Here is a 27,585-nt window from a genome sequence, read left to right on the forward strand (position 1 = left end):
GAGTCAGAAAAGTAGGTCTCCTACATAGAAGGGCAATTTGTACTTGGAAGAGGAAACTGCTATATCTCACGTGCCAGAGACTTGTCTGATCTTCCTGGCTAGGAATTCTAAACTAAGGTCCAAGGTAAGGGAAGAAGGTGGGTGTAGGGGTAGCTTAAAATGTGCCCCTTCCAACAGAAGTGTGGGCAGAAAAGGTTAGGGCATTACATCCTACTCTACTTTTATATTTATATATCTGTGAATATAAACTGGTGCTGACAAACAGGGCCCTGTTTACTTTTATGGCAACATCATGGGGCTTTACCTAGCTAGGACAAAGTCCCTACCTTGAAGGACTTGCAATCCAAGTCAGGAAAATAAATGGGGCAGCAGTTCAAATGCAAGAAGGCATCAGTGGGAAGACCAGCACACGAAAGCATTGCCAGAGGAGAATGATTTAAAGAGAGGGTATGGAGTGCATTTAACACAGAGTGGCGGCTAGGGATGGTTTGGAAGACGGCAAAAGACAAAGGAGGGATGGAGACAAAAGGATTAGAGAAAGGAGACAGCAGAGCAGGTGATTTCTGCAGATGTCCAATTTCTGCCTCTCCCAGTCCTGCTGCACTTTGTTAAATCCCTTCTCATTGTAGTGGAGTTTAATTCAGTCCTTTTGCTTTTATCTGTTAGCTTGGAGACTAGTGATCCATCTGAAAGCGTTCTGAGTCTCTGATAAACGTATGATTAGCACAGCTGAATGCCTGATCCATCCATCAGGGAAACAGTGTTGGTCTATCCCGAGTGTTCACCTTGGGAGAGCATCAATGTTTGATTTAACATGGCCTGGCATGCACTATATCAATACATAAACGCTTCAAATAAATGTGTGCTCAAGTCTTGGTTTAATGATGAAGTTATTTGCATTGAAGAGGCACAGTACAGTAACCAATGCCTAATCAATACTCAGATCACAAACTATTGGGGAAATATTATGAAGGCATATATTGGGACAACACCAAATATGCTCCACTGAGCCTCATCACCACTACTATTGTTCGGCAAATCTCCCACCAAAACACCTCCAATGGTGGGAGAGCCAACGTCAACCAGGTACTGCAGTTTTAAACATTGTGTCATCTATGTCTGTTCTTAGATATTAAGGCCAGAGGGGACAATTAGATTATCTAGTCTAGAGATTCTCAAACTGGGGGGTGGGGGCATGAGAAGCTTTGGGGGAGGGGGAACTGCACACATTTTACCCACCACAACAAATAACTAGCAACGCTGATTCCACTAGACATATCAGGTCCTCAGATAACACTCTGAATTTTGACATATTTCTGTTAAGCTTGTAGAGCATTATACAAAATCACTGCCATCTGTGCATTAATCCGTTTGCTACAACGTGTTGTACACGTTTAATTGTAAGCATCGACCACAACTGCAGTTTCGCTTTTGCTCTTATTACAATGGATCATTGCCTCTGTTTGAATCAATGCCTTACTGTTTTTAATATTTAGTGAGAGTTGCATGTTGATTTTTTTTTTTAACGGTATATGTACCTGGGGGGCGGCAGGGAGGAGAGAGCCCTTAAACTACTACAGACACAAAGAAAGGGGGTGCGATCAAATACGTTTGAGAACCACTGATCTGGTCTGATCTCCTGTATAACATAGGCCATAACATCTAATCTACTCACCCCGTATCGAGTCAAACAACATGTATCTGACTAAAGCACATTTTGTCTTCATTTGAAGACTTCAAGAGCAGGTCCACAGGATACAGTAGTGTAAACGGCTGAGCCACGTCCAACACTGTTGCATCTATTGTGGCTGCTACCGGTGGAATTGCACAAATGGTAATGCAACAGTGGGAGATTTGCCAACAAAAACCCACTAGTGTAGACACAGCCATCTTGGACTGGCACAGAAGCACTGCTCAGGACCTCCAGGTGCGAGATTTACATTCAATTCCCAGTCCAGAGCTTTCACTAGCCAGTCTAATGAGGACGGTGGGTCAGATTCTGATTTCAGTTAAACGAGCATAAATCTGGAGTGATTCCAATCAAGGTGCTCTTGCTTTACACTGTAACCCATTCAGATCTTGGTAGTGGGAGGAGAGGAGAACAGTTAGCTGGATCGCCAGCAAAGCTGATTAAAGAGGCTTTTGACAGGCTTTGGCGGGAGCCCAGTCCTGAACTGGAGGGATGACTGGGGAGGAACCCCCACTACTCTGGCAGGATGGACTATGTGCGAGCCACCTGGAAGGGGGAGGAGTATGATGTCAGAACCCAGTATGTGCGTTTTCAAAAGACACAGCACAGCTGTCAAGACAGACTTTTCGGTGACTCTGTGGAATGGTGCGATACTGTTAATGACACTGTGCCTTCCCTCAGAGCTTAACAGGGGTCTCCTGCCCTCTCCACCAGGCGTCACACCTCCGTTATTACCAGCCAGAGAGTGACTATTTCCCTGCTCTGAGGCCCCCGGTAAGCAGCCTTGGAATTGTTGACATTGCAGTCAAGGGCCTGTTGTTTTTTCCATTCTCTACCAGCATTGTTCAAGGTGACTGTAAATAAGACGATCACTTTACTCAAGTCGGGCATATCTGACCTAAGAGACACTGAGCTCCCATAGCCTTCAACAGGGAGGGCTTGAGCTTGCATGGCTAGACTGAGCCTCCAACAGCGTTGCTGTCTACAAAACTATTTTTAGTGAGCTAATGCAAACCTGCTAGCAGAAGGCTGTCTACCCAGGCTGGGAGGCTGGCTCCCAGCTGCAGTGTAGACACAAAGGCACCTTATACCACACTGGCAGAGTGAAGTGGTCTTAAAGCTGATGCAAATTCCATCTATGCTCACTTTACAGCCCCTTTACACTGCCAGGGTGGTATAAAAGAGCCTTAGAGTACATGAGAATCAGGCCCAATAGGTCTGTGACTGGCAACAAGTTTAATTTGGTTTATAAATCCTAGGAATGCATTGCATTGTACAGTTGTTTCACATGGTTTCTGCTTTCCTTTATCTAACTAATACCCTGGTTTAATTTCAAAAGGGACTGTTCTTACTACTTAATGCATCCGATGAAGCGAGCTGTAGCTCACGAAAGCTTATGCTCAAATAAATGTGTTAGTCTCTAAGGTGCCACAAGTCCTCCTGTTCTTTTTGTTCTTACTATGTTTGTCTTGTGCCTATAACAATGGAGCCCTGACTTAACTGGGGGCATGGGGGCACTGCAGTCAGAAATCACAACCTCTTGCAGGCTATTTAGTCCTTAAAATGGACTACAGCCGGGTGCCCAAACTATGGCCCACGAGAGCATTTAAAAAGGCCCCGGGGCCTGCTTCAACACAATATACTAATACCCGACTCATTAGCATTTTGTCGTCATGTTGACATTTTAGTTTAGTTATGTGTTATTTACTGTTTTTTTTTCTGATACACATTCTATGCACTGATCTATTTATTTATTTTTAAATAGACAATACTGTACATCACAACCTGGAAAAATCATGGAGCAGGTCCTCAAGGAATCAATTCTGAAGCACTTAGAGGAGAGGAAAGTGATCAGGAACAATCAGCATGGATTCACCAAGGGCAAATCATGCCTGACTAATCTAATTGCCTTCTGTGACGAGATAACTGGCTCTGTGGATGAGGGGAAAGCGGTGGACCTATTGTTCCTTGACTTTAGCAAAGCTTTTGACATGGTCTCCCACAGTATTCTTGCCAGCAAGTTAAAGAAATATGGGCTGGATAAATGGACTATAAGGTGGATAGAAAGTTGGCTAGATTGTCGGGCTCAACGGGTAGTGATCAATGGCTCCATGTCTAGTTTTGGCACCCGGTATCAAGTGGAGAGCCCCAAGGGTCGGTCCTTGGGCCGGTTTTGTTCAATATCTTCATAAATGATCTGGAGGATGGTGTGGATTGCACCCTCAGCAAGTTTGCAGATGACACTAAACTGGGAGGAGAGGTAGATACACTGGAGGGTAGGGATAGGATACAGAGGGACCTAGACACATGAGAGGATTGGGCCAAAAGAAATCTGATGAGGTTCAACAAGGACAAGTGCAGAGTCCTGCACCTAGGACGGAAGAATCCCATGCACCGCTATAGACTAGGGACCGAATGGCTCGGCAGCAGTTCTGCAGAAAAGGACCTAGGGGTTACAGTGGACGAGAAGCTGGATATGAGTCAACAGTGTGCCCTTGTTGCTAAGAAGGCCAATGGCATTTTGGGATATATATGTAGGGGCATTGCCAGCAGATCGAGGGACGTGATCGTTCCCCTCTATTCGACATTGGTGAGGCCTCATCTGGAGTACTGTGTCCAGTTTTGGGCCCCACGCTACAAGAAGGATGTGGAAAAATTGGAGAGAGTCCAGCGGAGGGCAACAAAAAGGATTAGGGGACTGGAACACATGACTTATGAGGAGAGGCTGAGGGAACTGGGATTGTTTAGTCTGTGGAAGAGAAGAATGAGGGGGGATTTGATAGCTGCTTTCAACTACCTGAAAGGGGGTTCCAAAGAGGATGGATCTAGACTGTTCTCAGTGGTAGCTGATGACAGAACAAGGAGTAATGGTCTCAAGTTGCAGTGGGGGAGGTTTAGGTTGGATATTAGGAAAAACTTTTTCACTAGGAGGGTGGTGAAACACTGGAATGCGTTACCTAGGAAGGTGGTGGAATCTCCTTCCTTAGATATTTTTAAGGTCAGGCTTGTCAAAGCCCTGGCTGGGATGATTTAGTTGGGGATTGGTCCTGCTTTGAGCAGGGGGTTGGACTAGATGACCCCCTGAGGTCCCTTTCAACCCTGATATTCTATGATTCTATCTAAATACATACAGAACAGAATCATTTTTGGCCCTCACATGGGATGGCCCTCCTGTATAATAAGGTTGGGCACCAGTGGACTAGAGCCTCATTGCGGTATTGTGAATAAATTAAAACAGACAAGTGATTGCCTGCTATGCACATGCTAACTGCTTTCAATGAGGATTTTATTTTTAGACAGTACATTCACTGCCCACCAGCTGCAGCACACAGTGGACTAGTACTTTTAAACATGCAAGCCCCTGTAGGGGCAGTAGTATCAGTGATCTATAGCAGTGGCTCTCAACCTTTCCAGTCTACTGTACCCCTTTCCGGAGTCTGATTTGTCTTGTGTACCCCCAAGTCTCACCTCACTTAAAAAGTAGTTGCTAACAAAACCAGACATAAAAAAAAACAAAGAAGTGTCCCAGCACACTAGCACTGAAAAATTGCTGACTTTCTCATTTTTACCATCTAACTATAAAATAAATCAATTGGAACATAAATATTGTACTTACATTTCAGTGTATAGTAGATACAGCAGTCTAAACAAGTCATTGTCTGTATGAAATTTTAGTTTATACTGACTTCGCTCGTGCTTTTTATATAGTCTGATGTAAAACTAGGCAAATACAAAGACAAGTTGATGTACCCCCTGGAAGACCTCTGTGTACTCCATTGGTACGTGAACCCCTGGTTGAGAACCACTGATCTGCAGGCTGAAGGGTAGGCAATCCCTAAGGCGATTTGCCTGCCTCAAGTTGCAATTAAAAGGAGAAGAAAAAAAGATGAAACTGATATGCAGAACTTATAGAAATTCAAATTTTAGACACTCCAAGTCCTATGGCTTTTTTGCGTCCAGGTGTAGCTGCACATTTGCTAGGAGCAGGAAGGGCTTAACTCAGATAGCTGCAATCCAAACAATATGCACAAGGAGAAAAATTGAGGATGGCGTGGGAGTTTACGCGTTCTGAAATTCCTTCTCTTCTAGAGTTTTAGTGAGCACTTTCATGGGTGTCGGAAATGTGGTTCCTGAATTCAGGACTGCTCTAGTGGTCTGCAATGCATTCATGACCCTACCTCTGTGTATAATAAAATTCTGTTTACCATTAGGGACCCAGTAAAGGTAAATGATTAAAATGGATCCAGGAACAGATATGTGCAGAAGAGAAAACAGGAGTTACAACAATTAACAGAAGCTGTGTGTGTATGCGTGTATGCATACGCATGTGTGCTTTAACAAAATATTTTGTTGACATGACAAGTGAACTCCAGAGCCAAGCAATCTGCCCAAGGGCATGGATCCCAGGGGGAGCTTATTTCTCTTAAAACAAAAACAAGTTTGTCGAGATACAGCAGTTACGGCCCCAGACAACCAAGTTCCACTACCTATTCCCGAGTAACAGGTATTTTTCATCTAGAAGAGGAAGGCAAAGAGATTGTCAGGTAAGATACGGCTGCTGCAGCTGAAATAAGGCACCTGGGCCCCTCTAGTTCCTGAATCCTGGATGACCAATTCCTGCCATAGTGTTCTGTACCGTACATCCCAGTGCCTTGAAAACATTACAAAGCAAACTGGTATTTACAGAGTAAAATGACTCAAATGCCCAGAGTATTTTAAACCCACACCTATCATTCCTGATGCTCCATTGTTAAAAAGCTTCTTTCAAACAGGTTTCAGAGTAGCAGCCATGTTAGAAAAGGAGGACTTGTGGCACCTTAGAGACTAACCAATTTATTTGAGCATAAGCTTTCGTGAGCTACAGCTCACTTCATCGGATGCATTCAAATAGTATGCTGCTAGATGGTAAATATTAATACTACCAACACTAACAGTAATTAAACAACAAGCAAGCTACTAAGCAACAAGTAGTGAAGGGAACCAAAAAACCCTGCAAGTCCTAGACAGGAGAGACACCAGAGCAAGGCAAAAAGCACCTCTTACCTTGTCTTTGCTGCAGGCCAGAAAATCAGTACTTCAGCAGTGGCAGGCTAACTCCACAAAACTCATTAACAAAGCAATGGAGTTTCTTAATCAGCTCAGCTCTCTAGTCCAGCCACCAAGGATTAGATCCAGACAGAGTGAAAGGTCATTTTCCACTGCACAATGCTTCCAGTTCAAATATCCACCACACTTGTATGCCCTCGCAGCTCAACTTTCCCACCTCTCTTCTCCTAGGCTCCCAGTCCCAGCTCAGCTTCTCATGCTGTGGCTTTGTCTCCTGATCAGCAAAACCTCTGAGTCTGAGGCTCACACACACTGTCTCAGGCAGTACACGCTGTGCTTTGTGATTGAAACTCCACAAGAGGCCCCTCCCAAAGCTCACACTTGTGAAACAAGCTACACTAGTCTAGCTCCACCCTTTTACTCAGATGACTGCTTATTACACAGACAACAGCCCCAAATGGTTGAATTTCTAGTTTACCTCCTCCTGGGTCTGGGTTCCCTTCATTTGCCACTTTTTGTTTATTCCAGCAGGCTCAGGTTTGTAAGGCACAAGGAGTGGCCTGTTGACAGGACAATACGTTTGGCTCCAGAGATAAGAAAAATGATTTAATCAACAGAAAGGGAGGGCAATAAAAAGCTGACTCATGCATTCATTCAGAGAAATTCTAGTCCTGCAGGGTGTAATAGTAAGAGTCTCACTCCACGTGGTCTTGGGTGGAAAATGTAATGGAAAATTTTCGCTAAATAACTAATCCCCTTTCCTCCCTAAACTGTAAACTGCTCGGGGCAGGGATGCCATCCTTTATTCGTCGCTAAAGCGTTAGGCATACCTATGGTGCTGTATAAATAAATAAGTAATAATAATATGAGTCAGGAAAAAAATCTCCCCTGTTTCTTTCTCACTTGTGGGCACGTGTACACACACACACACACACACACACTTCCTGAGTGTCAGTGTCATGTCTTCTGTTACTCTAGAAATGGAGAAAGTCCACTGGAACATAAGAATTGCTGCACTGTATCAGAATCCTGCTTTCAACAGAGGCAGTCCCAGCTTCTTCAGAGGACGGGGCAAGACTCTTTACAGGCTTGGAAATTTTTTTTTTTTATTAAACTTTCCCTTTACAAAAAACCCCTGCAATTTGTTTTAAAAAACAACAGAGAACAGCCGTTCACAAAAGGTTGCAAACACCAGGTCAAAACATACCTCTAAGTACTTTAACCAGGTAATTAATCAAATTAAACAGATTTAAGCAAGTTTAAGTGAGTCTACATTAGGTGTTTGCACAAGTGTAACTAGACTGATTTTAAATCAATTTAAGGTTACACTGGTGCAACTTTTCTAGACAAGCCCTATGGATGATCTGGTTTTGTTAATCCAATTAGCAGGGAACTCAAGGTTTCTGCTCTGCAGTTAGCTGTTTGGATCCACTTGGCAGAAGAGAAAACAAATAAGGCCAACTCTCTTTAACATCAAAACCATGATTTTTTAACCCACTGAAGAGCATTTCGGTAACAGGTTAAAACCCTAGCTGGTTGGAAAATTTACATAAAATACTAAAAAAAATATGTCCTCATATTTCCCTCACCACCATTTTCTGACACGCTAGAAGTAAACTTGCCTGTCTGTTTAGCTCTGCCTAAACAGTACCTGTCTGTTTAGCTCTGAAGCAGCCTGCAGGAAGGTGGGAAGAAAACTGCAGCTGCCCCTTCTTCTCTAGTGCAGATTCTCTGAATGAGGTCCAGTCAGCACTAGGATTTTATATGAATATAGCTACGTCTCTCAGGGGTGTGAAAAACCCACACCCTTGACAGATGTAGATATACCAGCCTAATCCCCAGTGCTAGGTCAAGGGAAGAATTACCTAGCTACTGCCTCTTGGGGAGGTGAATTACCTTCACCGACAGGAGAACCCCAGCACTGCTGATTTACACCAGCCATGATGAACATATGGTCCGTAGCCTCCCGTTTAACTCGGCACTCTCAAAGATTTCAGTAAACAGCTTGGTCAATGTCACTACCGCATTCACTGATCCTCAATTCCAAAATGGCAAGATACGGGACTATGAAAACATCATAAACTAAAACAGAACATTAAAATCATGGAATCCATGGCTCCTCGGACTAAAACTAAGTCACAGCTACAGGCGACCATAACATTACCTAACTCACTGGCTGTTGACCCTTGGAAACCTGAGATCCACACTCTATAAGGACTCCTTTTTATCAGTTTTCATTAACATGCACACATGAGCACTTTCGCTATATGGGTGCTAGAAGGCACGTCAGCATAGTAGTAAATTCCGTGTATTTTCAGTGTATGCTTTAATGAAAAGCTATTACAAAATCATAGAAACATAGGGTTGGAAAGGACCTCGAGAAATCCTAGACCATCCCTGACAGGTGTTTGTCTAACCTGCTTTAAAAACCTCCCATAATAGGGATTTCACAACCTCCCTTGGAAGCCTATTCCAGAGCTTAACTATTGTTACAGTTAGAAATATTTTCCTAATATCTAACCTTGCTGCAGATTAAGCCCATTACTTCTTATCCTACCTTAAGTGGACATGGAGAACAACTGATCACTGTCCTTTTTATAACAGTCCTTATCATATTTGAAGACTATCATTACCACAGATTACCACAGAATATCAGGGTTGGAAGGGACCTCAGGAGATCATCTAGTCCAACCCCCTGCTCAAAGCAGGACCAACCCCCAATTTTTGACCCAGATCCCTAAATGGCCCCCTCAAGGATTGAACTCACAACCCTGGGTTTAGCAGGCCAATGCTCAAACCACTGAGCTATCCCTCCCCCAATCCCATTCCCCTCCCAGTCTTCTTTTCTCAAGACTAAACATGCCCAGGTTTTTTAACCTTTCTTCATAGATCAGGTTTCCTGAACCTTTTTCATGTTTGTTGCTTTAATTTGATACACATTCTCTCCATTTTGATACATTTTTCTTACAGTGTAGCACCCAGAACTGCACACAGTACTCCAGCTGAGCCCTCACAAGTGCTGAGTACAGCAGGACAACTACCTCAGGTGTCTTACAGACGACACTGCTGTTAATACACTCCAGGATGACATCAGCCTTTTTTGCCACTGAATCACGCTGACGACTCATATTTGGACTTGGAAGCATTAGATTTTTATGGGTAAACACTGATTTCACTGTATGCAAACAAACTGACGAAGTATTTCCATTGATAATAAGTGAAATTTACATATAGGTAAAGTAAGAAAAATTCCACTTGAGAACTTACTTAAGTCTGATTTAGGACTAAAATTTTGACATACGATGTTGACAATTTGCATTTTAATGGTTTATAAAGTTTTAACTTTTGGTTCTCAACATCTGCTGCAATTAAATAATTATTGTCTGACACCCTCCCCCCCAATAATCTCCCACAACTGCGAAAATTTAAATCAAGTATCATAAAAAATGTTTTAAAATAAACATTGATATTATCCATCAAAATGATAAAAAATTAAAAATCGAATTATGTCAAGCCTATTCATATTCAATTTGTGATCCACTATAACCCCCAGCTCCTTTTCAGCAGTATCTAGCAACCAGACAGTCATTCCCCATTTTGTAGTTGTGCAATTGATTTTTTCCTTCCTAACTGAAGTATTTTGCACTTGTCTTTATTGAATTCCATCTTGTCGATTTGAGACCCATTTCTCTTATTTGTCAAGGTAATTGTGAATTCTGATCCTGTCCTCCAAAGTGCTAGCAATGCATCCCACCTTGGTGTCATCTGCAAATTTTATAAGCACACTCTCCACTCTTTTATCCAAGCCATTAATGAAAACATTGAATAGTACGGGATCCAGGACCAATGTTGGCTTTGGTCAGATGTTTTCAGCTTTAACCCCAAACTGGAAACCCTACTTACTGTTCTTGGCAGCCTATGGAGAGTCTCCCATGGCCACTGATACTTTAGGGAGAAAATGAGCCTCTACTTATTTGAAGAGAGCAAAGATGTACCAGAGAAGTTGAGTAGCACTGGCAAACCGTAACAACCTGGTAAAAGGAGGCTCCTTTACCTCGAAAAGGAGTTTTAAAACATGGCTGCATCCAGGGCTAGATTAAAACATAGGCACATGCCTTGGGTCTCCAAGCTTCTGGAGTCACATGATGACATGAGAATCACTGCTTTCATTTTTTAAAAACAAAATGTTTCTAGCCCTTATGATCATGGAGATAGCCTTGAAACTGTGATCTGAGCCCTGGTGTAGACAGCACTATGTTGGTGGGAGAGCTTCTCTCACTGAAATAGCTACTGCCTCTCGTGGAGGTGGAGTTATTAAGCTGACAGGAGAGCTCTCTCCCATCGGCTTAGAGTGTCTTCACCAGAAGCACTAAAGCGGCACAGCTGCACCACTGCAAGTTGATAGTGTAGACCTGCTGTGAGTTTGGAGACTGTCTGAAACAATGGCTCTGTGAAGTGCGAACTGCCCCTCATCTAAATGAGCTTTTAACTCTGATACCTGGCTGCAATGAGGGATGGGTTGGGGGGAACATGAGTAAGATATCACCTCAGCAGAGGACTCAAGTTCTTTGTTGCCATCGCCTCACAACTGTTCTTCTGGGGTGGTGGTGGTAGGGGCCTCCACACAAGTCATCTTCTGGGATGGGGACTGAGTTCTCCCTTCTCCAGAACAGACCCTAGCCCAGGAGTTCTCAAACTGGGGGTTGTGATCCCTCAGGGGGTCGCGAGGTTATTACGTGGGGGGGTCGTGAGCAGTCAGCCTCCATCCCCAAACCCTGCTTCGCCTCCAGCATTTATAATAGTGTTAAATATAAATAAGCGTTCTTCATTTATAAAGGCGAGTCACACTCTGAGGCTTGATGTGTGAAAGGGGTCACCAGTACAAAAGTTTGAGAACCACTGCCCTAGCCCATCTGAAGATCAGAGAATGGTTGTCTAGGTAGGGAGCAGGCTGCCCAAAAAGGAGTTATGGTTGGCCCCTGACGCTGCAAATCCAAGGCAGGGCAGGGCCGGGCCACAGGGAGCCCCATTTGGTATGTGCCCAGGGCCCTGGATTTTCTTAATATGGCCCTGGTCACATCCACCTATCTCAGCTAGCAAGTCAGACCCAAGAACTCTAAATTCTTCACACCACTGCTCTGGATGATTATAGTAACTCAGGCCTCTGGAAAATTCAGTCGAATTAGCTGAAGGTATGAATTTAAAGTGGATTAGTTAAACTTCATTAAAACTCTGTGGACACTCACTCAGAGCTTGTCTATACAGGATACTCAGGCCTGGTCTACACTTAAGAATTTATACCAGCATAGCTATATTGGTCAGGGATGCAAAAACCCCAAACCAAAACAAAACCCCAATCACCCCACATCTCCTAGCGATACAGCTATGTCAAACCCCCACCCCTCCAAAAAAAAAAACCCCAAGCCTCCCATGTAGACACTGCTACGTGGACAGAAAAGTGCTTCTGCTGATGTAGCTAATGTTGTTCAGGGAGGTGGTATTCCTACAATGGCAGAAAAATTCCCGCTGGGGTATTTAAGTGGCCTTAATTCAGTTCCGAATTTTACTTCTGAATGAGAATAACCACATAGGGGTTTAATGTGATTTAACTATTCCACTTTAAATTTGCACCTCTAGTTAATTGGAATTAATTTCCCTGAGAGTTCCCTTGTAGACAAAGGAGGCAGCTTCTCTGAAGTGGAAGCCAAGAAATCTGAGTTCTATTTCCGGTTCCAGTTTCCCCATCTGTAAAATGGGGGCTTGAGATCTACAGGTGAAAACTGCTGTTTAAGTGCCAAGGCCATTATATATTACAAGAATTCCAATGAAGTCAATGGGACTACTCACCGTGTGTCACCTTTAGTCTTCGCACTCTATTATTATTTTAAGGCTAATATACTACAGTAATAAATTTGATTTGATTACTATTATTGTATATAATCAGTCTGTTCCTGAATGTACCCAGTTTATGCAGGGATGTCACACAATGCAATGTCTAACATCACAGTGAGGTCACAAACTGAGATGTAGAATCTGTGGATAAATTAAGCAAACTGGAGGCCAGAGGGATTAAAGAGGAATCTGCTTCTGTTTACACAGGCATCTCGGCAAACAGTAGGGCTGGGTGAGCAATTCACAATGAATAATTTGTTCAACACATTTTGTTTCTTTTACTGTTCACAGATGGTCCTCAAGCAACTCACAATTTTCTTGAATGTATTTGTTCAAAATCATTCACCAAGTCAAGCCTACAGATAATGCTTGTTCTCAGTGTGATAGTCATAATTCGAGCTGTTTTGGTAGGAAGCAGATTACAATATCATATTTCTTTTCTCTGCCTGGATTAGTTTAACTTGCAGAATGAGGTTTCCTGTGTGTATATTTATGATGCTGACTTTAAAATTATATTTCTGCAAATACTGTCTAATATTCACTTATAATTAACACAAACGTTCCTACTACCAAATTAATTTGCCAAAACATTTGTAGAAAACGCATACAAAAGGGGTGTGAATACAATGAAAGTAAATTCAATTCAAAATTCAGATCAGCAAGGCTAAGACAGGAAATACAGAAACACAGGACAGGTATATCAGTCACACAAATATCCAGGAAAACATACTTGGCTGGGCCTGAACTCCACTCATCCCCTTTAACTATGATGCACTGAACCAAAACATTACTCACAGCTTGCCTTAGGCAAGAATTCTGCAAGGCTGAATTAATTAAGCATTCAATTTTACACAGTTTGATTTAAAAGCAAGGCTGCACGGTATAAATGCTCCTACTTCCCGATAATTGGAATGAGAATGCAAGAGGACTGTCACAAACAACATTAACTCCTTTCCTAATTTAAAATGGTGGTTTTATTAACTGGAGATTATCTCTCTGATGATGATCACGGTGCTTCAGGAAAGATTTTACTATGTGTTTTACAATGTGTGTTTTAAAGGTGGAGCCGTCAGCCCTGAGGAAATCTGGGACAACACGACAAAAACACGGTTCCATGCCACAGGCAATGCCGCACAAAATGTTCACACTGCAAGGCAGTCTAAATTCTTGCATGGCATGGCATGGCATGGCATGGCATGGGGTTTTTATTACGTTTAACATGGGCGCAATTGTGTTGATTTAATTTTCCACAATTTTTCCAAGGCTTACATTTTTCCTCTGACAATTTATTGTGCATGGATCAAAATATCTAATGGTAATACAAATGAACGACTTGCATGAAATGAAACGAAAACAATATGGTTCACATTCTGCTACATCCACGAAAGGCAAGGGATATACATCACAAATGTAAAATATGTACAAATGAGAGGCAAATCAGACCCTGTATCTTCTTACTTCAGATAGAGGGTGAAGTATCGGGAAGGCAGTGTAGTCTAGCGGCTAGGACAAGGGACTGGAAGCTAGGAGACCCAGGTTGGAATTCTGACCTTGCTGAAGTCAGTGACAAAACTGCAGAGGTGCCTTGATTAATCTGACTGGGGTTCATTCTCATATGACTAGGCTAATGTTAACAGTAGTCATGTGGCTAAAAAAATCATCATGCTGTCCGTTCACCTTGTAACTTTCTCCGTCTTCCAAACTGGCAAATTCAACCATGGAAGGAAGGCACCTTATTTTGCGGTGTCATTTCATGTTTTGCCACACTTATCCTGTAATCAAGGCCTCTGAAAAAGCCTGTTTATTTGGGAGACATTAACATTACAGTTGAAAGCTGGTGGGGAGGCAGAGAATCAAAACATCACACTACTAAGGAAGAGGCAGGCTTGGGAACAAAATCAGGATTCCCACTCACAGGGCCCCTGCAGATTTGCCATAAAGATGTCTGGGTGCCGTATAGTATTTCGGGATTGATGGGAGTGCCTCACTCTTATGTTCTCCCTTTGTGGTTGGAGCCATAGTGGAATAGCCTGCCTTGTGTGCCCAGGTTTACAAGAAATGAATCAATGCATGTGTGTTTCACTGACCAAGGTAAAAGTAGTTTGGGAAGATATATGGCCAATGGTGGATCAAGCAGACAGCTGAAGACTTTTATCTGCCTTTTCCTGAACAAAGCAAGTTCCTGAGAGACTGATTCAAGAATTAAATGAAAAGATTCACACTGTACTTATAGGATTAAATCCTGAGAAAGAATGAGTGTGAGGTTGACACAGGCCTTAAATAAAACCCTGCGAATGAAGCTTCAAACCAGCAGAGCCTTCTGAGTTAATCATAAGCGCAAGATGATTCACAAACTAATGAAGTGGGCCCTGAAAGCCAGAGTAATGTCCAAACTATATCTTGCAGCAAGTTTAAACTCACTGGAAAAGAGAGGAAAACCCTGCCTCAGCAGTGTCTGGGCCTTCTAATAGAAACACTTAGATCTGTCATTGACTGTAGTAGGAGACCTTGTAAAGTATTTTAAACTATGCCTTCTTTTGTGCTAATTTAAGGATTCTCCCCAAACGTATGCAATGGGGCACATACAAACCAAGGGACAATTAACTGCTCTAAGAACGCCTCAAAGATTATTATCTCCCACGTGGTTTAGATGACACGATGTCCCCTTTTTGACCTGCTGTTTAAGTCTCTTTTCACTTTCTCTGGAGATGTAGCAACATTAATGTTAAACCAATAGAGCACAAGAGCCGCAGGCATGTACATTCAGAACCCAAGTGCCACCCCCTGCTGACAGACAGACTAAGCAGACTTTCTGCTGCCTGTGTGAATTTTCATGGGGCCAGGGTGTAATCGGAGATTCAAGGTATGCACCAGCACAACCCTTGATAAATCCACATGCAAAAGCAGGACCAGATTGGAGGTATGTGCCATGCATCTGTGGTTAAATCTGTCTGAAAGTATTTCCACTCCACAGCTTGACTCCCATAGTAATTTACAGGTACGCAGTGCTACAATGAAAGAATAGGAAAAGCAGGGAAGGGTAATCTGCCTTTTGCCTAATTTCAAACCTACTGTAATACTTGTGGATTGGAAGCTCAAACTGACTGCTATAAGGTTCAGGTCTTACTTTGACACAAATGGTGAGAAAAACAAATCCACTTTAAAAGACCATCTTGAAAACTGGAATAGAGAGCAGGCAGAGTGAAAAAGAAGACAGAGTGTGAAAAGAAGGCACGTTTTATTATTAGTACTTTGGTGCTTGCAAAAAGGACTGCTTATGGCCCAGTTCTACCACATTGCTCATGTTACCTTACTCCACAAGTAGTCCCACTGATTTCAGTGGGACTCTATTTCTTGATGTTAGTTGCCAGAATAAAGTCACAAAAACTGCAATAAGGTATAAAATACCAGTCTGTCTCCTTCTGTCCATGCACATGCATATAGACTGTATTTATGTTTACCCTGATGCACACAGACCTAAATACGCTAAATTTGTCTGCAAGTCTCTTTCCTGGTTAAAATTCCACAGAAAACCAGGCCAAGACAGGATTAGATTAATGCGAACTAGGAGCCTTTTAGTTCCTGCCTACAGTGTCCACACAGGAGAGTGCAGCACAGCAATTGGTGCACACAGCTATTCATACCCCCAGAGTCCAAAATGCAGGGCAGTGTAGACAAAGCCTAAATGCTGCCTGATTGCTTTTGAAGTTGAGTCTCTCTCTCTGCGCCAGCTCCTTGGGGCTGCTAGAGACCAAGTGCAATGCAGAAATCCCCGGGGTGTGTGTGTGCGCGCGCGCACATCACTAAAATTGTCCCTGCACTCCACCTCTATCTCCTTTAGCAAGCATTTCCCAACAGCTGATAGACTCTCAGATTGAAGCAGGGGAGGGGGCTGGTTCTCTGTTGGCCTACACCTTGTGTGGTGATTGACATCTGGGCACAATGGGTGTAAAGTGCTACCAAATCAAGAGAGTGGCCACATTGTGCGTTCACTTTGTATTGGTGAAAAAGACTACAAAAGGTGCAAGGCAATAACCACCAGCTATGTCTGGAAACTATCTACTACTTAGGCCCTGTCTTCAGGGGAAAATTATTTCATCATAACCTAAGGTGTGAATTTAAATAGATATAGTTGTATCGTATACCTGCCCTGTAGGCAATCTTATCTAGGTACCTGTTTTCCATTTAATTTATGTTGCCTGAGAAGGGTTTTAAGATAAAGTGAAAAAAGCCACTGGAATAAGAACATCCATATCTTGGCTCATATCAGTATAACTATATTGTGATACTTTCTTGTGTGGACAAGCATGTAATTGGAAGAGATCCATGTCCAGGACCTAACCACTGGAGCTTCAAAAATGGAGGCGGGGTTAATGCTGGGTATACCAAAATTTACACTTCCAAAGAGAACAACCCATTTACACACAAAAACCTGGTAATAATTTTCTGTAACATCTTGGAAACCCTAAGAAAATATGATGCTGTTTAGATTACAAATAATATTTATTTGACTGCAAATATTAACCATGACTCCATGGAGTTTGTCTCTAAGAAACACTACCATGAATGCCTAAGAGCCATTTCAGCACTGCCAACATTTATACTCGCTTCTTTTTACTCCTGCAGGGAAATATCTACACTATCAAAGGATTAGAAAGGAGGAAAAAATGCACTGACCTTCTAATGCTATGTATTCTTAGGAATTTATTTGAAATGCTTTAAATTATTGCTTGTCTCTAACTTGCTAAACCAGCCAGTGATTTACGGACTTTATTTATGTGCACGTACAGAGTACTTTTAGATCTACCAGCAAAAACTAAATTCAAAACTGAGTTAAATTCAGAAATATATGCTCAGAGCCCCAGACTCTTAGCTTTATGTGGAGGGAGCATTCTGCACATACAGTTTTACAGCTTTCTAATCTTCTTTTCATGCTCCCTGAAAATCCACTGCTCATCCTCGTTTGCTAGAAACCTCCTCTAAACCATCATCGATAGATACCAAAAGCCTCTTTTAATTGCTGACACTCTTGGTATCTGTGCTTAAATAACTGCCCTTTCCAGCAGGAGGTGAACAGGGGCATTCAGGGCATATTTCACAACTTCATGTCGAGTTCAGCTGTGCAATTCTAATCCTGGGTCTGCCACTGACTCACTGTCTGGCTTTGGGAAAGTCCTATGCTCCTATCTGCTTCCTCGCATGGAGCAGAGCAGCTATGGGCCTGGGTGCTGGTGAGGTGGGAGGAAACTACTCCATGACATGCTCCGGTGTTGCTGCAGACTGCAGGCACTGGGCTGGGGTTGGATGACTGGTATCCTGCTGGACTGTCCTCTCAAAGCTAATGCTGAGGAAACCAAAGGAAACAACTGCAGGCAGAGGGATGGATTCTGGAAGCCTTACGCGCACACAGTCCTCTGAAGTCAATGGGACTTTCCTGCAAGTGTAGCTTTGGGCTGCTGCAGGCCATGTCGGGTCCAGGTCTGGGCACCTGAACTGAGAGCAGGGTGCCTGTCTTTCCTGTGGTCTCAATGATCCCCTGCTGAGCCCAGAAGGCATGGAGGAGGATGCAGAGGGGATAAGAGCCAGAACTGAGTGGGGGGGGGGGGAGGAGGGGAGGATGGAGGGAAGAGGTTAGATGGGCACAAGGAGCTGGTGGGAGGGGACTGGAGGCTGGCAATGGTGTGTGTGGCGGGAAGGGAAATGGGGTCTGAGAAGTGATATGTGGAGAGACTGGGGCTGGGTGCTGGGCAGGTAAATGGGGCAGAGGAGAGCCGGGAGCCAAAAGGTGGGGGGCGGGGCAGACTGAGATCAGATGACGAGCTAAGGGGGCTGGAGCTGACTGGGCAAAGACACTGGAACTGAGAACCAGTGGGGTGGAGTGGAGACAGATCTGATGAGGAGCCAGGACATGGGGGGAGAACTGGGACCGGTTGCGCAATGAGACTGAGACAAGGAGTACTGGGGGGTTTGGGGAGAGGATTGGAGATGGCGAGTGGGACTGGGAGCTAGTGGGGATGGGGAATGTGGGTGGGAGGGAAGGAACGACTGGAGGCCAGGGTGGCAGGAGAGAGACAGATTGGATGAGGAGTCAAGAATGGGGACTGGGCCAGAGACAGGGAATCCTGAAATGCGAGACTAGGACTTCCTGGATGAAGAGACTGGGATGAAAAGCCTGAGGCGAGGAAAAGAGAGGACGGAGACAGGGACAGGTTGGAAGGGATGGACTGAAGAGTCTGTGCTACTGGAGAACACTCTCCTGCAGGACCTGACTTGAGTCTCACCATTCCTCTGCTTTTAGCGAAACTCTGTGAAATCTACTGGCAAAGTGGGTGTCCCACACCCTCTTGTGCTGATCCACATGGTAGAATTCTACTTCTATCAGTTACTCCATCAGCTCAGGTGGATCTAAAGGATCCAGCCCTGCTGATGGGTGTCAGTATCATGCCTCATGATGAAAATTATTTTTCAGGTTGCTTTTTTAAAAGCCTAGGGGCAAATACACAAATGAACTACATTAGAAAACATTCTTAAGGTTGCAAAATCAAACACTAGAATGTTAAGTGCCAGAATTAAGGTTTCCTATGCAACCTTAATTCAGTCTCTTTCTGCAGACCCATTATAATAGTGTTTAATTATATGAACACATACTTTTTCCCCACAGATCCCTGCATCACTCACTGCACAGGATGGACCTGCTGTGAGGAAGAATCAGGGCTGTGTAGCAAAAGAGGCTGCTGTCTGTAAAACCACTGTGTCATTTGTTAGAGAAGTTGACAGTGCAGTGAGCGAGGCAGGTGACTGCTGGAAGAGAAAGGGTGGTCTCGTGGTTAAGACAGTTGAGTTTTGCCCTGGAGAACTGGATTCTATCCCACAGAGTTCCTACGTGATACTAGTCATTTCACTTAAACCAAACTTTTCACAGGCTGTCACTAATTGTGAGTTCCTCATTTGCTGAGTGCCCAACTTGAGATCCTTGGCATCTGTCTGACAATGCAGAAGCGCTGAGCATTCACAGGTGAATTTGAAGTCAATGGGAGCTGTGCTTTAAACATATCAAGTGCTATACAATGCTAGAGAGCACTGAAATGTTAGGGCCTAGGCATCTCAAATTGGCACCCAAAATTAGTGAGTATTTTTTTACCATAATCTCTTTTTGTCTTGGTTCCCCATTTGTAAAACAGGGATAATAATATCCCCTTCACCTCATCGGGCAAGGCTGCACGGCAATAATTTATGAATACTGTATGCTGACCTAGCTATTGGGATGTTTATTGTATGGTGTGGGATGTTTATTGTAGGAATGTGTTGGTTTAGGTCAAAGCAAGCTGCTGGGAAAACAAACAGGAAGCATAACAGCTTGAAGACAGTCACTCCTCTGCCAACACTTGGCGAGAATGTCTCCTGTATTGTCCCTGGTGATGTTCTACCTCTGTCCCCCGCTAAGCTCACTGGACCAGTCTGTCAAGGGGGTAGAGGGTTCAAACTTGTGAACACGGACCACGATTAAATTTAAACAGACAAGCAAGGGAGAGCCAGTAAAGTGAAACAGACAGACACCCAGAACTAGGTTGCGGGGTGACCGGGAAAGTGAGGCCTGTCCAGGAACTTTACCAAGAATAGGTAAAATATTAATTGATCTACCTTTGGTTGTTTTAAAACCCTTTTTCTTCTACTATGCTTTATTCCTGCTGTTAAGATTAAACAGTACCTTGGGTTTTAGAAGGCTATCTGGAAACTGTATTCACCATGTGTCACAGAATCCCAAAGGGAAGAACTCCAGATGCCAAACCCAGTAAGATCTGCTTGGAAAACCATGGTCCATCCCATGTGCCTGGTCTAAGAGTGAAAGAATCATGTGCTTTCACCCCAGGAGAGGTATAAGGCACAAGGCCTAACACTGAAGCGGGTGCACTCAGAGAGACCAAAGTGGGAACAGAGGTGCAGCTAGCCCTGGAGCCATGATATAGCAGTGTAGTGAAAATAAATTCATTCGTGTTTGCGATGAACGCCATGGAAATGCCAGTGACAAAATTATTAACTCTGTCTTCAGAGGACAGTTTGACTAGTATGCACTAAATAAGGCTCGGGGCAACACACTGAACAAGCAGGAGGAAAAAAATATATGGAATAACTGCTCATTAAGTGAGCACCATCCATTCTGTGCACTGAATGAGGCAGGGGTCATGTGGAAAAAACAGCATGCGACCATGTCATTAAAGACTATATCATAATATAAAAGCGGGGAGGGGAAGAATCTTAATGGTGTGTGTGTGTGTTCGTGTTCAAGACTTTTACTTATATTAAGAATTTGGGCCAGATCATCTGTCTGGAAACTGCGCGCAGAGAATTCTGCCCTTTTTGGGTGGGGCTGAGCCATCCCTGTGGCACTGTTTCTCTGTAGGTGGAGGGCAGGCAGGCTTTGGCAAAAGGGAGGCTAAATGTCTCTCCCGCAAAGCCTGCAGAAAACTAGTCAACCTCTGTGCTAGAAGTGCCCCCTTCTGGGTTCCAACAGAACTGTGCCACCAGGAAGCCAGAGGGAGGCCAGAAGCCAGAGGGATGAGTGCATAGGGTGTCTTTATGCAGAATGCTCTCCCTGGCCCAGCTGATAACCTGTCACTCTCATTCTTGGGATGTGTGTTTCCTGGGAATAGAACTGTCTTTTCATCAGCCACCCCCAACCCTGCTCATTCCATGAGGGTGAGTGGGCAAATCCCACAGCGCCTGATGGAACTAACTGGTCATGAAGAAATGGTGGTGTCTGTTCCTGGCATTGACGCACCACTTCCAGTGGAAAATCCCACAGGAGGATGAGGAAATATGGCCTTTTGATTTCACACATTGCTTGACTTCCTATGTTCTGAAGCTGATTTGGGTGGTTGGGGTGGAGAGTAGGTTATTGACGGCAGCTATAGCCATATTATGACAGATCATCCTGGATCCCAGCTTCCTGCCGACACAGACCAAAGAGGGAGATATTCCACCTTCAGTCTATTTCAAGGACAGCTTTTCCTTCATTTGTTGCATTAAATGTCCTACCAGGTCACCTCAAACTGTGAGACACTCGTCCTTTAAAACAGCACTTTTCACTGGCTTCATTTCTGCAAAGAGCTTGAGATTTCCATCTAGACTGTGGCTGATATATAGACGGAGGACATGCACGGAGGGGATTTATCGCTCCTGTAAATCCTCTGGGAAGCTCTTTGAATTGCATATAAAGCACAGTGAGTAATTTCATGCCAGGCAGTTTCTAGAGATTTGTGGGGCGCGGTGCAAAGATGTCCTTTTGATAGTGTTTTCAAGGAACAGACGTTGGATGTTTCCCACACTCAATTTATAAGACCTCTTATACATTGTTACAGGACACAGACTACTTTGCAGAGGATGCTTCAGATCTTCTGCAATAAACGTTTGTGAGAGCATCTAATGTCCACAGTTTATTAATACTTGTTCCTAGAATATTAAAAATTGAAGTTCTTCCAAGTTCACACTGTCTGCTACAGGTTTTAGGGTTTAGAGTTCAATGCAGAGCAGGTGAATCTTGCATATAGCAGCACCCCATTAGGTCAGCACTCTGCTCTGGTCTCCCCACTTTTTTATGTATTTATTTACTGCAGCAAGAAAGGGGAAAATGGAACAGAACAAGAGGCACAGAGTGAAAGAAACACAGGTGCTGTTAAAAGACGTCAGAGGAAAATGTTACTGCTATTTATGTAACCGTGCACATGAATTTAAAGAGCAAAAAAGACAGTCAGTGTTTCCAATGAGATACCATATCCCACACCTCTGTTATGGTCCTGGGCAGTCACTTAAAGACACCATGACTGTCCCCCAAGAAATCCAATCTTCTAATGATAGGAAGTCACTGGAGCTACTCGTGGTAAGCATTATGCCTGGAGTTCAAAATAAACGTCCTGAAACTTCCAAAACAGTAAAACTAAGGAAGACTTGCCTTGGTTCTGCTGATATTTCTCAGGTACAAAATAGCAGCAAAATAATACTGAGAAAGAACTGGAGGGAGTGGCGGGTGGAAATGTCCAGCCCTTCTTTATCCATTATAAAGAAGCAAAAGAGGGCAAAAGCCCAACCAAAAACATTTCCTTTGCTGCTGACCTTTAAAGTGAGAAGATAAAAGTGTCCAGGAGGAGTTCAGCTGAGGTGGGTAGAGTCGAGGCAGTGGCAGACACGGGCAATACTGAAGAAGTGGCAATAGGGAGATATGCAATTATGAGAGACAATGAAAATAATACTTGGCCCTTCTGAAGCAAGTTCCATCAAAGCACTGTACAAACTTTAAGCTCATTAATTAGCCCTCATATGTGGGAAAGAAAGAACCGCAATGATAATATTGTGGACAGTGCAGGCAAAAGGAAGATTTGACAGGTACTTGGAAGTGTTGATGACTCACTTATTAGAGTAACATCAATGGCACCATTCATTAACATTAATGACACCCATGGAAACACAATCAGTTTACTAAACAGGGATTGTGTGTGAATAATGTATAGCGGGGACATGAGTACACTTCAGTTCCAATTCAAGGGGGTAGAGTAAAGTGTTTCAAAGACATATATGGTGACAGCACGTGATCCACAGCCCTGAATTCTGTGGGACCATGACTCATTGCACAAGATATTAAATTAACCCATTTTTACTGCACAGCATCGATCCAGCACGCCAATAACTGTACTTTATGGCTCTTGGTCACTTTATTAAGTTCAGCTTACGAAGATTTTTTTTTAAAGTGCACCCAAGGAATTCAGGAGCACAAAATCCCATGATTTTCAATGGAACACCCGTGTTCCTAAGTCCTGTAGGCACTTTGGGAAAATCCCACTTGTAATATCTCCCCGGCCCCTCTCTCTCTCTCTTTTTTTTTTCTTTAACTATTTTAGGTGAATTTAGTGCTGGTGGAAAGATGTTGTGCTGACAGCTCTGAATAATGAAATCCTCTGTTCACCAGCATAATGGGCACAGAAGAGGTGCAAGCTTCCCCCTGCACTGACCCTTGCCAGCATGTCTCAGCCCTCCCTCGGAGAAACAACTTCTGCTGCCCTGATGGTTGCTTTGTGCACACATTCCATCCTCGACCTCTCTCTGCTGAGAACGCCCACAAAGGCAACATACCCCATTACCACTCACCTCCCTTAGGCTATAGTTTTGTATAAAATTATGTCAAAGACAACTCCAGATATTCATTCATAAAAACAAGATATTAAAGTGCATGTTAGTGAGTCATTCTCAATAACTGCCAAATGGACAGCTAGAGCACGCTGGATCTATCCGTGGCACACTGCAGTCCCTCAGCTCCTTTACAGTGCTTTAATTTTACCTCCTGTTTCTCCTGAGAGGCTGTTGCAAGGGAGTCATGACAACGACAACACAGCGGTTCTTAGCTATCACTGTAACAGTGCACACATCATGGCCATTTAAGATGCTGCTAAACTACAGCATTTAAACCACATTTCTTCTCTTTCCTCTCTGAGCAAGCTCTCCTCTGTTTTGCACGAACAAGACGGTTTTGGTACCATGTATTTTTATAAGCACCATAAAAGGAACTGTGTTTTAGATTCAGACCTTATGCAGGTGAGGAGATTTCTGAGTTAACCCATGATGCGAATGAATAACATCAGTACTGCCATGTTAAAATAATCCAATCCTGCTAATCTTATTCTAGAATACTGCAATGGGATTAGTCATAGAAAAACTGCTTGAATGAAGAAGGATTTTCAGGATCAGGCTCTTACTTTTCCAGACTTCAGAAAGAAATAAAAATCAACATTATCTATTTCAACTATGTCTAGCTTCTGTAGCCAAACCTAAGGTGTTAGTATATAGCTACTGCTATCACGTACAATGTTAGACTTTGGGTTAGGACACTGAGAAGCTAATTGTCCATAATGGCTCTACCTGAGCTCAGCTGGGACTGGTTCAGAGTCTCTGTAACACATGCAGAACCTGGCTTTACACTAGCCATCTCCAAATCTGCACGCAATTTGGGGAGAGGGGGGGAAGGGGTGTAGAGAGGGACAAGGCAAGAGAAAGAACAAACATGGTTAATTTAAAAAAAAGCTAATGGAACAAACTCTAGGAGACTAACGATTTCATTTGCAGAGAGAGTATTAACAGAATGAACATGTCAAAAGTCTGGGTTCTGACCTGATGTGCTCTGAGGCACAGATTCTGTAGGACACACCACACATTCTACATATTTATGAGGGTGAAACTAGATGTAGGCAGCCTACCCACAAGCCTAACCTTTGAAAAGAACTGGGCTATCTGCAACCACATGTAAATAGGATTGTTGTCAGCAGGTTCCTAGCACTGGTGTATAAGGATTTTGATAATGGCAGTGCTAGAACCTTGCTAGTACCGGTGGTGTGGTGGCTGCAGCTTGCGCAGTCCCGGTGTCAGGAGTAGTCAGGACCCAAAAGATATAGGGCCACATTTTCAGAGGTGCTCAGCTCCGGCTGAAGTCAATGGGAGCCATGAATGCTCAGCAAATCTTAAAATTAGGCTCATGCACTATAAACCTTTCCTCCTAGATGAACATGCATCTAAAGAAAGCTACATGAGCAGAAAAACAAAGAAGGGAGATACCCACCCCCTAACACTGGCAAAGTCTGGGGGGAGTAGGGAAACCTCTATTAAAAAATAATACCCACACAAAGTCTTCTTAAATTATTAGAAACAGGAGATGTTTAACTGGGGCCCTTTGATATAGGGAAATATTACAAACAAGAACCACCGGTGTAGAGCACAGATGAATACTTAAGCATGTCAATGAAGTCTCACATGGTATGTACTGGCGTTCCATGTACTGTGGCAGCCAAATTTCTAATCTATTTGCTTCATTTGTATTACTCAGAAAGGGACATGGCTGCCAAAAGAAATTAATTTCACATGAAAAACAAGTAAAACCACTAATAAGCTTTATACCTTTGAGCAGAAATATGATACTTGAATCAGTGTTTGAACTCTTCCCTCTAACGAAACTGTTTTAAAGCAGAGTGAGTCTGAGTGTTGACCTTTCAGGTTGCATTAAGTAACCAGAGAGGTAGCCACTCTTTTTTTCAGGTTACAAAAGGAAAAAAAACACATCATCTGAGGTTAACTGCTGCTGAACCCTAGAAAGAATGGCATTTCTGGAGGGATCAAGGTTTACTTCTTTCCCACAAAGTTTCTCTGTACAAGAAGAAACGAAGAAGATTCTTTCTCTCTCTGTTTTTTCCACACATCCAAAAAAACTCAAAACCGAAACCCCTCTTGGTTCTCACTAGTACTCATTATCCTCACTGCAAAATTTGTTTACATTGTATGTCAATAATATGGCTTCTTGTGTCAATCGACTTTACCCTCTTTCACAGAGTCTCTGCCCCAATATCAATACCCTCAGGCTCTTTCCTTTGTCACTGAGAGTTGGGATGACAAAGAAAACAGCTCCTTTATGATTAAGGACACTGCTGGCAATATTTAAAGAAGGAAAGCTTTCCCCTATTGCATGACCCTATCGGAGACACAAGCAGGCACTGCTCTGTTGCTCTCTTTCATGGCCTCATGGGTGGCCAGTATCCTTCTGCCAAGTCTGTAAGCCCCCACTGCCTCACTGCGGGCATTCATCAAAGAAGCTCCTCACAACTGATAGGAGTGCTGTCAAATGACACTCTTCCTTCCATCCAGAGATGTCTCTGCAATGGTCCCCAAATCCCGGCTGATCCACATAGAAAGATATTCCCATTCCCCACCATGCAGTGCAAAGCACCATCTTTAGATCAATTTGCTGGGAAGGGTGGGGCAAGGAGATGGGGACTTTTTAAATAATCAATTTGTTTAAAAGTTTATACTTTGATTTATGGAAACCCAAGAATAAAAAAGCATCTTACAATGGGGGATGTACAAGGGAGGCTCAACATGTATCAGGCTTCCACCTTTAAGATCTTAAATTTCTGACAAGGGGATATAATTTTACTGTCACTGGACTGATTATTATTTGTGTTGCATCAGAGTCTAGAGGCCCCAACCAAAATCAGAGGCCCGCTGTACTGGGCACTAAAAGAATACTGCTCCCAGGTCACCTCACAGAGTCATTCTGGGGCTGGGGAGTGCCTAGTACTAATAAAATTATCTACCCACTTTTAAGAAAATCAGCTTAATTATTTTTCTCCTGAAGATTGTTTTAAAATATATAATGTGCTGTCCACGCTATATTTAGTTCTCTTCCATCTCCCAACTCTTTAGCCTGTCTTTCTTCCAGCTGACACCCTCATTTTGTTTGCACGGGGGTTATGAAGGTGTTTTCTTCATCTTTGATCATGGTTTTAATGCCATATAGTGACCCTAGCATATTTGGCAGAAGAGGGTTAGAATTATCATTGTCTTTGTTTCCCAGCTGCATTTGTTTTATGTTTAAAGATCTTAAAGGCACACACTGCAATACAGTCTGGCTTTGGCTTCCTTGAACATCCCTCAAAGCATTGCAGCTACTGACTTGCATGTATGCAAAAACGAAAGAGAGAAAAAAGGAATAAATGAAAACGTACAAGGGGGGAAGTAGCTCCAAGACGCTGGACGGGCTCCGTGGGCAGGGGATACTGGGAAGGTACAATTAAAAAAAAAGAAAGAAAGAAAGAAATGGTTAAAACATGCACCCATTCAAAATGGGTCAATTTCAATTCAAGCGTGGCTAGACTGCAAGCAGTGCCATTTTCTTGCAAACCCACATATGGACCTAATCAATCCTTCAAGGTGCTAGAAACCTTCTGAGAGGTGCGGAATGCCCTAAACCCCACTAAAATCAACCAGGAGTTCAAGGGACTCAGCACCTAACAAGGGGCCTGATTCAGAAAAGCACCTGAGCGTATGTTTTAACCTTTATCCCATCCCTGCTGAGCAACACACCTGAACACATGATTTAGTCCCATTATCTCAATGAGATATAAGCATGTGTTTACGGTCACACG

The 27,585-nt window shown here is 43.3% G+C and overlaps 1 protein-coding gene across 10 annotated transcripts in view; it reads right to left on the minus strand.

Annotated features, from left to right (window-relative positions):
- Positions 1-27,585, minus strand: part of ARHGAP32 (Rho GTPase activating protein 32) — a 400,497-nt gene that overhangs the window by 60,824 nt on the left and 312,088 nt on the right. For 5 of the 10 annotated variants that reach the window (XM_048827358.2, XM_075122285.1, XM_075122286.1 and 2 more), the window contains 2 exons: positions 27,166-27,216; positions 24,536-24,610 (listed from right to left, as the gene is read on the minus strand). The exons of 2 other annotated variants lie outside the window; for them this stretch is intronic. In XM_048827358.2, the coding sequence (XP_048683315.2) occupies positions 24,536-24,610; positions 27,166-27,216 (126 nt within the window). Of the gene's footprint in view, positions 1-6,733; positions 7,042-24,535; positions 24,611-27,165; positions 27,217-27,585 lie in introns of those variants that run through there. 3 more of the 10 variants (XM_075122283.1, XM_075122284.1, XM_048827360.2) reach the window with 3 other exon arrangements.

The sequence above is a fragment of the Caretta caretta genome, chromosome 22, assembly GCF_965140235.1.
Source record: "Caretta caretta isolate rCarCar2 chromosome 22, rCarCar1.hap1, whole genome shotgun sequence".
Classification (NCBI taxonomy): Eukaryota; Metazoa; Chordata; order Testudines; family Cheloniidae; genus Caretta; species Caretta caretta.